Source organism: Quercus robur, chromosome 3 (assembly GCF_932294415.1).
Source record: "Quercus robur chromosome 3, dhQueRobu3.1, whole genome shotgun sequence".
NCBI classification, from domain to species: Eukaryota; Viridiplantae; Streptophyta; class Magnoliopsida; order Fagales; family Fagaceae; genus Quercus; species Quercus robur.
Genome location: NC_065536.1, coordinates 47514449 through 47525964, shown reverse-complemented (window position 1 = coordinate 47525964; position 11516 = coordinate 47514449). Strand labels below are relative to the sequence as shown.

The window sequence follows — 11516 nt, the reverse complement described above, 5'->3', positions numbered from 1 at the left end:
ATTTTAAAATCAAGAAATAAAAAAACCAAGCATTCAATTAATTAACACAAATCCTAAATCATGAGAAAAACATAATTAAACTCATATCTAGAATCCCTTCTTAGTCAATTGATATGAAACAAGAACAATTTAAATCATTAAAGAACAACTATTGTGGGAAAAATCAAATCACATAAATATTACTGATAATCCTTAACAAGCTTTCATCCTCAACCCTAATTATAATTTTAGCTACTCATGGTAATTGAAATAAAACACAAAAATAAAACACTAAACATTAAACTAGACAAATAAGATAGAGAAAGAAATAATCACAATGCTATCATGGAGAACAGCTACAGGGAAGTCACATGTGGCACTGCCTCTTGCTCCAATTTTCTGCATCCCAGCCCTAGCACTAGCCTCCCTGAATTTTTCCCTAAAGAGCCTTTAAATAGGTCAAGGAATCCTATTACAAGTTGAATTCCCGTTTGAAGAAAATCCTAGATTTTTAAGCTTCACTTAACTGATGATTTTGGCCCATTTAATATCAGAATTTGGACTTTTGATAAACCACAAAGTTGTAGCCCTTTAAGTTAAATTTCTAGCCCAACTTGAATCATCATAATTGGACATTTGAGCCAAAATTTATGTCAAAAATACTAACTGATGCGCAGGCTGGAATCCTAATCCAAATTGGACTTGAATTTGGTGCAAATTTCCTTTGATTCCTTGCTCCAATTGAACTTAAATTTAATTGGGTTGGCCTTCTTTAACTTCATAATGGCCCTTGTAAAAAGTAAAGTCCATTCGCTTTCTTCTTTGCACAAATCCACTTATTTAATTCCATTCTCCTACAAAAGACAAATAAACGCAATAAAATTCAATTAAGCACAAAATTGATTATTCAGTATTATTCCAAAACTAAATATAAAATGCATGAATTAACTCAAAATAAGTATGATAATGATTTCTAACAATGATATAAATATGCAAAATTAAGCTATTATCAATGCACATCAATACCCCCAAACCTACATTTTGCTAGTCCTCGAGTAAAACAGATAAAGAGTAAAACAAACCAATGAAATTAAAACAAAGAAAAAGAAAATCCTAACTAATCTACTGGAAATTTCGATTGCATTTAGTATAAGCAACAAGCCTTTAAACCCCAAACTTACACTAGTGGACGAGTTGTAGTCTCGTGAGGGTTTGCAAGGAATATACCCACAACAATCTGAAAATGAATACTAAATAAATAAAAATATAAACAAAACAAAGAAAATCAAACAAAACTTTTTTTTTTCATTAGCCTTGTGCAAAGGGGATTAGTTCAAGTTCAAAAACACTACAAATGCTAAAGAAATTTCTCTTGCCATCAAAACTCAATGTGAGTGAAAAGTGGTAGCCAACCCAAATATACTCTTTGTTTTAGAATAAACTTGACTCGAATCTCTATTTGAAAGTATGCTTCAACTCAAATCTTTCCGGTGTTATCACTCAACAAATGAAATCACTCTGAAATGGGTTGTAACACTCTCAACAATATATGTGAGTGGAATAATGTAAGAAAAATCAAACACCTCACATATAAATCACATGAAAAAAATGCTTAACCAAGAAAGAATAAATAGTCTCATGAAAGGATGCCAAAAAGAATTTATACCACACTTTTTATTCAGTCATATCAAAATAAAAATGGGTGAAGGTAAATATAAGAAGTGTTTTCAAGATTAGTCGGAATGTCAACTCTTTTTTGGAATTTCCATTCGACATTTCTTTTTTTCACCTCTTCTTCTTCAAAGCAATACTCCTTCCTTACATTTCACTTCTCAAAATTTGATGAGAACCCTTTTTATTTTCTTCTTTTTGACATTTTTCCTCTTTTTTTTCTTTGAATTCTTTTTTCCTTTCTTTTTTTATTCTTGCACAAACCACCACATTGAAACAAATTGATCAAATTCCATCTTGAGACACTATGGATAAGAGCTTTAAGAAAGAAAGGCCAATTAAAAAGTCTCAACAGGGTGACTAGCGATAATGTATCAAGAAAGAAAAAGAAAAAAACATATATAGCTCAAAGTAGATAAAAATGGCATAATCTCATCTTTCAAAGACTAGTATAGTTCATTCAACAACAATGACTTCAAAAGATTCAAGTGTGGCATAAAAATATTTTTTTTCTTGGCCAAAAGAAAGAACAATGAGACTACAACAAGGGAAATATGTTACGCACTTCCAAATGAACTTAAAGATTAGGAAAAAAAAATAACCCTCCAAAAATAATGATTGGCTCAAAACTCACAAGCATTACAGTCTCCACATTATTATTTTCAAGATTTTCTAATCACTTTTATCCTTCAACAAGAAGTTGTGTCTAAGTGGCTACATGCATGTGCAATGAATTGAGCATGAAAGCAATGAAATTCTTTAAGCAAGAGTAGTATAATGAACTTAAAACATAAACCTTAAGCTAGGCAAAAGATTTTTTTTTTTTTTTTCAACACAACTAAACAAAACAAAACCAAAAGATAGAAATCTATGTACATTCCCCCAAACCTAAACCAAACATTGTCCTCAATATTAAAAATGATACTCTCAAATATATTTCTTGAATGAAAGGAGAGCAAAATATTAATATGCAACATGAGAACCAAGTAGAAACAAGTAAGGTAAGGAGAAGGAAGAGACGTACCTTGATTAAGCTGATTGTTATAAATTTTAATTTCTGTCAAATATCAGCTAGAACAAAAGAATATAAAACTAAACAAGAAAATAAACACGAATATTAATCTAAAAGAAGAAAATAAACAAGAAAAAAAATATATATATATATATATATTTGTTTTTTGCAAAAGCATTTAACACAATCGGAGATCAATCTTGATAAACAGGACCATCCAAACCTCAACAACACCATGGAGATAAATAATGCATACTATGACTGGACTAGTCCTATGAGATTGTAACTTACCTGAGTCAAAAACATGTTGGGAGGATTTAGCAATCTCTTCCAAGTGAATTCTTTGCATAACCACAGAAAGACTAATACCCTTAATATCAGCAATTATCCAACCTATAGCTTCCTTATGCTCTTGAAGTATACTTATCAATTGGTGTTTCCAAAAGTTATCCAACTTTGGTGGTTCTACAATAGATAGGAGTGGGGATGAAGAAAGTGGAAGAAGGACCACTTTTCTTAGGAACAGAGAGGTTGGATAGTTGAATTCGAGGACAACTTATGCCTCCAAGAACAGAGAGGAGATAAGAACAGAGAATTAGAGAGAGAGAGAAAACATAGAATTGAAGAATTGGGAATTTGGAAATGATTTCTGATACCAGCTTCCTCCTTTCGAGGTCTCTAATACTCTCTCAAGCCTCACTCTCTAACTGCCTAACGGCCAAGCCAGCTGTTAACCAGCTGCCAATATGCTAACAACTAACCGTTATTTAACTAACTCTTATTTGGTAACATCACTAATGTGAATACAGTATATAGCATCAACTAATCAATTACACTTATTATTGTAATACCAGAGTACATACTGGCAGCACCATCATCAGCTACTCCTGCATGCCTCATCAGCAGCTTGTACACGCCCCACACCAGCACCCCATATGCAGCATCACACGCCCCCTCATGCAACAGCATACACATAGCTAAACATCACCACACACCTCACCTACTTAGTAACATACTAACATATTCTAACAACTTTTGGTTGCCAGCTATCAGTAGTTAAGAGAGAAACAAAATCCAACAATGCATTAACCTCCTCAATTGATTTTTCAATATCCAAATTGCAACCAAAAAGGGTTGAACAAGCTTTTAGGGGATCCTTACAACTTGATTGTATGAAAGTATCATGGACTAGGCCCTCAATCATGTTAACTTCGCATATATCCTCATTGTCTAGTACTTGCTTACTTATGTGAAAGATATTATGCTCAACAGTCATATTCCCAAAAGAAATCTTCATCACACCACTATGACAATTGATCAAAGCATTGGATGTGGCTAAGAAAGGGTGACCCAAAATGACATGGATTTGTGTATTGGCATATAGAGTAGGCTCAATGTCTAACACAACAAAATCAATAGGAAAATAGAATGCATCCACCTTAATCAACACACCCTTAACAATACCTCTAGGAATTTTCACAGATCTGTCAGTTAACTAGAGTATCATGGTTGTGGGTTTTAGCTCCCCCAAACCTAACTGTAAATAAACTAAATATGGCATTAGGTTCATGCTTGCCCCCAAATCTAACAAAGTTCGCTTAATGAGACATTCCCCAATCTTGCATGAAATTGTAGGAGATCCGAGGTCCTTATATTTCACTGGATATTTATTCTGAATGATTGAACTGACTTGCTCTGTCAAAAATGCTTTTTTAGGAACATTTGTCTTTCTCTTCAATGTAACAAGATCTTTTAGAAACTTGACATTAGCAGGAACTTGTTGAATTGCGTCAAGAAATGGAATGTTTATTTGCACTTGCTTAAAAACCTCTAAAATATCTCCAAAGTGTGCACTTTTCTGAGGACTAATTAAACTTTGAAGAAATGGAGCTTTAGGAACAAACTTCATATAAAGAGGGGAAGAACTAAGATCCTGAATTGGAATTGAGGTTGAGTTGCCCTTCTTTCCTCTATGATCATCCTATGAACTGTGAACTCCTTCTTCCTCTAACATAGTGTTTTCATTATCCTCCACTTCTGGCATTTTCACTTGATTATCAACTTGTCTTTCGGACCTAAGGGTAGTAATAGACTGAACAAATTCATGTGCATGAGTAGAACTAGAAGAACCATTGATGGCATACTACCCTTTTGGGTTGGGTATAAGCTGACTAGGAAATTTTCCTTTTTCCCTCTCTCCAACTTGGGTTGCCAACTAGCCAACTTGATTTTCCAACTTTGAAATAGCTTGAGTATTTAAATGAGTGGAACTTTTCCTCTCTTAAATGGCTTGGCTAGTTGATTGCATGAAAGTTTTGAGAAACTCATCCAAAGATGATTGTTGTCTTGGTGGTGCCATAAATTGAGGAGTTGATTGAGGAATGGGAGGATATGCTTGGGTAGGTGGACGAAATTGACTTTGTTGATGCACTTGTTGTCCACCTATATTTGTGGGAGAATGGTTCTGCCTCCAAGAGAAATTAGAATGATTTTGCCAATTTGGATTGTATGTCTCTAAAAATGGACTAGCAAGTGGCCTTCCATAATTATTCATTGCATTTGCTTGCTCAGTATAGTATTCAGGTTAACCAGCTATGGAAGGACACATTTGTGTTGTATGCATAGGACTCGCACAAATAGAGCATGTTTCACTTTGAACTTGATTAATAGAATTCACCTCTCTACCTAAAGCTAAAGCTTCAACCTTACGAGTGATATTGTCCAACCTAGCTTTTATGTCTAAATCTTCACTGATTTCATACAATCCTCCTCTCTTAACTGTAGGGGCAGATCTCTCTCTACGATTGGAAAAATCCCATTGTTGTGAGCTTTCTGATAAATTCTCAAGAAATTTGTATGCCTCATCATCTACAAGACTCAAAAATCCACCACCATTCATGGACTCAATCATGTTACGATTTGTCTAAGTCAAACCGTTATAAAAATATTGTACTAGTCTCCATGTTTCAAAACCATGGTTGGGACACTTTAAAATTAAGTCCTTAAATCTCTCCTAACTCTCATAAAATTTCTCTTGTTCATCTTGAAAAAAAATCTGCAATTTCTCTTCTTAAAACATTGGTCTTGGCCATTGGGAAAAATTTAGAGAGGAATTTTAAGACCAAAAGTTCCCATGAAGTGATAGATCCAGGTGACAAAGAATTAAGCCATGCTTTTATCCTTCAAGGAAAAAGGGAATAAATGCAAGTGAGTCATCAGCGAAACTCTGGAACTTACAAGTAGCATAAATCTCAAGAAAATCCTTTACATGCATATAAGGATCTTCTCTATCCAATCCACGAAAAGTAGGAAGAAGGTGGATTATTTGTGGCTTCAACTCAAAATGTACAACTGTGGTTGTGGGCAATACTATGCAAGATGGAGGATTGGTGGTTATACATGAGAACAACTCTCTAAGAGTTTTTGAATCATCTCCTGTTTCTCCCATGGTGGATGGATAATCAAAACTAACAAGATAATTTTCTTTATCGCGTATCCAAGTTCTCATACACCATGCACAAAGAAATAAAATTTTTTTTTCTATTTAAAAATAAATAAATTTTAACTACAACTAGTAGAAGGAAAAATTCAATTAAGACCTAATTTATTTTCCCAACCACTACATGATAATCTAGAAATCAATCTTGCTATCATGGAAAATATTATCATTAAAACTTCTACTTAAATATCTAAAGCATGCTCTTCTTCGCTTCCTAGGTATAAAATCAAATCATCAATTGTATCCGTAGCTAAACAAATCACAAGAGATATCCAATTTTAAAATCAAGAAATAAAAACCAAGCATTCAATTAATTAACACAGATAAAGTGCAAATCGTCAGTCTTTGTAAGTGCGTCGAGATGGAGCTGAGTCCTCATCTTTGTTCCTGCAAATATGGTGAGATGGCTCCCTCAAGACGGTCACCGGTGTGATGCCTGCCACAATACCTCCGATGCCAAAGTTAGTATAAGGAAGCCTTTATAGAATAACACAAAATATCAGAGTAGCTATGAGTGCTGTTAGGTGTGTTTTTTTGTACCTGGTTTGTCTTTGATCAAAGTGTATATATACAGCTTCATGGTTCCTAGCCGTTGGAAGCCTTAATTGTGGCTTTAGTGCCCTTTTTGTAACGCCTCAGGGTTCATGAATATGGGTTTTAATGAGGCCCCAACGGCCTGCCAATTGTTTGATAACTGATCGAAGTATTGAATGCTCTAATTAATGGCTCTTTTATGTTCGTCCATGTCACGTCAGGGTGGATGAGTATATTTGGTGAGATCATTCAGGGAAGTTGAACTAGTCAATCCCATCAGCTGCCCCCCAGGTTCTATGGTCGTCGTGATGTGCTATGACGACCATCAGAAGGTGAAAGGTTTCCTGACCTAGACATGGCTCTTGGGATTTCGCTCCACATTTAATGCATGGTGGCGGCACCACACCCATCATGGCCATGTGGCGTGTTCTGATCATTGGAGTTAATGCTCCAATTGTGTGACTCTTGAATTTCCCGCTAGATTTCAGTTTCTGTGCCTTGGTTTTAAAACTTCTCTTCTTTTCACTTTCCCTTTCACTTTCTCCAACTCTCAATCATTACTCTGAGCCTTTTCTTCTCCAACCTTTCTCTGCGATTCTTCTCTAAGCCGGTGCGTGGCTGAGCTTTCTACATTTTTCTTTTTGAGGTATGCCTTTCTTCCTTCTTTCTACTTCCTTTTTCTTTTCGGTGTAGATATAAACTATGATAAATTTCTGATTTTCTCTCCCCCTTTTTTTGTGTGTTTGTTTTTGGTTTTTGGGGTTTTTAGTATTCATCTCTTTCCCTCTGTTTTCTTTTTAGTTTTCATGGTCAGTAGCTCTGAAGTTAGGGTAGTATGCCCCTCGGTTTCCTTTTTGTTTGCTCATTTGGGGGCTTCCTTAGATACTTCCCGTGCTTTTCTCCCCTTTGTTGGGGATTTTGTTTTTGAGGGTAATGGTTTAGGTGTTGCATTGGGTGAGTTATTTCCTGTGCTTAGTCAATCGATCAATTGGTTTGAAGGTTTGGTGGTTGAGAGGGAAAGAATGTCTGAGGTTAGATCTAGTGAGCTCGAGACTGGGTTGTCTTCTAACAACGACTCGATGCAAGGGGATACCGTCGTCTCTACCCCTCGAGAGGTTAAGGCTTTTCATGCCCTTGAAGAGGTGTGTGGTTTGGACGGCGATACACTCTCTAGGTTTAAGGATAGATTCCAGTTTCCAAATAGGGTTAGGGTTTGTCTACCCCACGAGGAGGAACAAGCTTACCACTTCTTCCTTGGGGAGGTATGCTTTTACGAGGCTGTCTTCCTGTGTGGACTTAAGTTCCCTGTCCACCCATTCATTATGGAGCTCTTAGGCCGTTTTGGTGTTGCTCCTGGGCAACTTATGCCCAATTCGTGGAGGATAATGGTCAGCTGTATGGGGATATGGCTGGCTGCTACAGATGGAGACATGATTAGAGTGGACGAGCTCATCTACTTGTACCGTTTGAAGGAATCTAAGGAGCACGGGTATTATAAGCTGGTGCCTTGGGAGAGGAGGACCAGGATCATTCGAAACCTGCCTTCGTCCTTCAAATACTGGAAGTCCCGGTTCTTTTTTATGTTTGGGGATGACTGGGAGACTCCCTCTAACGAGGTTTGGGGTGATCTCCCATGGTTGCTCCGTCGGTGGAGTATCCCCAACTTAGGTGCGTCATTATATCTTCTTGTCCCTTAATTTTCATCGTGTTTCTTTTATTGTCACTAACTCCTCTGTCCATTGTCTTGTGCAGTTAAGAGACGACCCAAGCTTAAAAGCAAGTACAAGAAATGCGTTGAAAAGGCCATTGAGTACGTGAGGACGATCGAGAATTTCAACGATCTGGTGGACCCACGAACTCTTTCCTTCTATTGCCTTGGTCCAGAATCGTCTTCCTTCGTCCTGCAAAATATTGAGATTGAGGAAAAAAGGAGTAAGTGTTAGGCTCGTCAGTGTTGATTCTTTTGCCCCTTTTTTTTTAATAAGTTTAATCAAGACATGTACGCGAAAATGAGATCGAAGAAGAGCGAGCCACTGTCCAATCTTAGGAAGAGGACAGTGCACGTTACAGGGAAGGGCCCCCCCGTTACTCCAGCTGCCCCCGTTGCTCCAGCTGTCCTCGGTATTGAGGTAACGAGGACGGCCTCTCCGGCAACTTCTGTCGAGGAGATCCCTACTCCTATCTCCAATAGGCCATGCTTGATAGACAAAGGGAAGGAGAATGCTGATTCTCGTGTGTCCAGTATCTGGGACAATGCAGAACATGCGGTGGAAAAGGCACACGAGGTCGTCATTGCTGAAGACCTAAAGGTTTTCATGGGCGTGCCTTCCAACGAGGTGGTGGCTCGTCATGTCCATAGGCTTATTCAGGTAACGTACTTGTGCAATTTCAGTCCTTTCTTTCTCTTCTCCCTTTTTTTTTTTGGTAGTCTTGAAGGCTCCAATTTTCTTTTCAGGTGTTGGGGGAGAGTCTTCATATCACGACGGAGTACCTCACCTAGGAAGCCAAGGTCGCATCTATGAAGTTCAGGATGGAAGCTTTGGAGGCGGAGAACTCCAAGCTGAAGAAAGACTTAATTGTTGCCATGGACGAGGCCAATACCTTTAAGGAGAAAGTCAAGACCTTGAGCGACGACCTTAGAGCCGAGCGGCAGCTAACTCTGGAAAAAGACGAACAACTTTTAGCTGCCAAGGAGAAACTCAAAACTATTGCTGCGAAGGCCGTTGAGGCTTTCCAACAAATTGAAGAGTACAACACAGTGCTCTTCAATTGGTATTTTAAAGGTTTTGAGCTCCTGAGAAGGTATTTTGTCAAGCACCCCACCAGAGTAAATCTAGAGAACTTGGATCTGGAAGAGGTGGACAAAGAGATGGCTGCTGACGAAGCCTCCTAGTCCTCAGCTCCTGAGGGAGATGCTCCTAAGAGTGCTTCTACTGGTGGTGACGACGCCAACAATGCTTGAACCTGTCATTTTTCCTTTGTAATCTTTATCCCCTTTTTTTTTAGGTGCCTAATGTGTTTTGGGCTCTTTAATTCTATTTTGAGAATTATATTCTAATTTGAGAACAACTTTACCCAGTGTTTATGGGCTTATAATGATAAAACAGTACTGGTTGCCCGTTATCTTTGGGCCTTTACTTATGTTTTGTAATTATGCACTTACTTGTTTATATTCTTGTCTCTTGTCTGCTTTGCTTCTTCTTCGTCAGTAGATCCATCTAGGTGGAATTTACTTAGCCAATTTTATGTTTGACTTACACCCACTTAAGGGATCTTGTCATTTTTGGCTTCATCAATAACTTATATCTGTCTAGGCAGAATCTTGTTACTTAGCCAATTTTATGACTTACACCCATTTAAGGGATCTTGTCATTTTTGGCTTTGTTAGTAACTTACATTCGTCTAGGCAGAATCTTGTTACTTAGCCTTTTTTTTTTTTACGCTGCTATGTTTGTTTGCATTAAGTCATTGGCAGAATAGTTCTTTTATTATTTTAAAAAATGAATGCAATTGCCTGTTACATCTAGTGGTGGTATTTCTTCAAGTGCTCAATGTTTCATGGTCGTAGGAGTCTCTGCCCGTCTAAGGTTTCTAGGTGATAGCTGCCTTGTCTGGAGTAATGGCCGACCTGGTAGGGTCCTTCCCAAGTTGGGCCAAGTTTCCCTTGGGCAGGATCTCTGGTCGCCGGGGTAACTTTGCGTAGGATGAGGTCCCCTGTGTCAAGTCGTCTGAGCTTCACTCTCTTGTTGTAGTAATTGGCCATCTTCTGCTGATACTTCGTCATCTTGTTAGTGGCTCCGTCTCTGACTTCGTCCAAGTTGACTCTTAGCTGATCATCGTTGCTGTCCTTGTGGAACATTTCTCGTTTGATACTGCTCATTCCCACTTCGACTGGGATTACTACCTCAGTGCCATAAGTGAGTCTGAAAGGGGTTCCTCTTATTGGGGTTCTTGCTGTAGTCCGGTAAGCCCACAAGACATTGGGCAACTCTTCTGGCCAGGCCCCCTTAGCGTCATCCAACCTGGCTTTGATAATCTTGAGTAGTGTTCGATTAGTCACCTCCGTCTATCCGTTTACCTGTGGATGTCCCGAGGATGTGAACTGGTTCTTGATCCCTACACTTGAACAAAATTCTCTGAAGCCTTGACTGTCGAACTGCTGCTCACTATCTAATATGATCGTCCGTGGAATTTTGAACCTGCAAATAATGTTCTTCCATACGAAGCTCTGGATCCTTGCCTTGGTGACAGTTGCTAATGCCTCCACTTCAACCCATTTTGTAAAGTAATCAATAGCAACTATTAGGAACTTTACATGTCCCTTATCTTAGGGCAATGGACCAATGATGTCGATTCCCCATTATGCGAATGGCTATGAGGAGGCTATCGTCGTCAGTTTCTCGGCTGGAAGACATTGAACATTTCCAAACCTTTGGCACTTGCCCCACTTCTTGACGAGCTCCCTTGCATCTACTTGCATAGAAGGCTAGAAGTAACCTATTCTGACAACTTTACTTACCAAGGATCTAGAGCCTGCATGGTCTCCGCGAACCCCTTCATGAATCTCTTCCAGAATATACTTGACTTCCTCTTCATCTACGCACTTCAAGTAGGGCATAGAAAAGCCTCTCTTATACAGGGTGTCATTCAAGATCGTGAATCTGACTGCTCTCTTCCTAATTTTCCTGGCCTTCTTGACGTCTTGTGGAAGGTGGCCATCTTGGAGGTACGATATTTCCCATTTTCTTTCTTCACTAGGACGACGTTGGCGAGCCAATCTGGGTAGTAAACTTCTCGAATAAAGCCTGCTAACAACAGCTT

At 38.3% G+C, this 11516-nt stretch overlaps 1 protein-coding gene across 1 annotated transcript; it reads right to left on the bottom strand.

Annotated features, from left to right (window-relative positions):
* Window positions 1-10251: 10251 nt before the first annotated feature.
* LOC126719683 (uncharacterized) lies at window positions 10252-11291 on the bottom strand. Its single transcript, XM_050422213.1, has 2 exons — window positions 11215-11291; window positions 10252-10717 (listed from the first exon to the last, which is right to left on the bottom strand). The coding sequence occupies exons 1-2, from the start codon at window positions 11289-11291 to the stop codon at window positions 10252-10254; spliced, it is 543 nt and encodes a 180-aa protein (XP_050278170.1).
* Window positions 11292-11516: the final 225 nt, after the last annotated feature.

What these genes read in the sequence shown, in the direction of transcription:
- LOC126719683 (XM_050422213.1), bottom strand. Translation starts at nt 11,291, where the DNA reads ATGAAGAGGAAGTCAAGTATATTCTGGAAGAGATTCATGAAGGGGTTC. An exon ending in ATGCAGGCTCTAGATCCTTG is followed by an intron (nt 10,718 to 11,214) that starts GTAAGTAAAGTT and finishes TATCAAAGCCAG; the next exon opens with GTTGGATGACGCTAAGGGGG.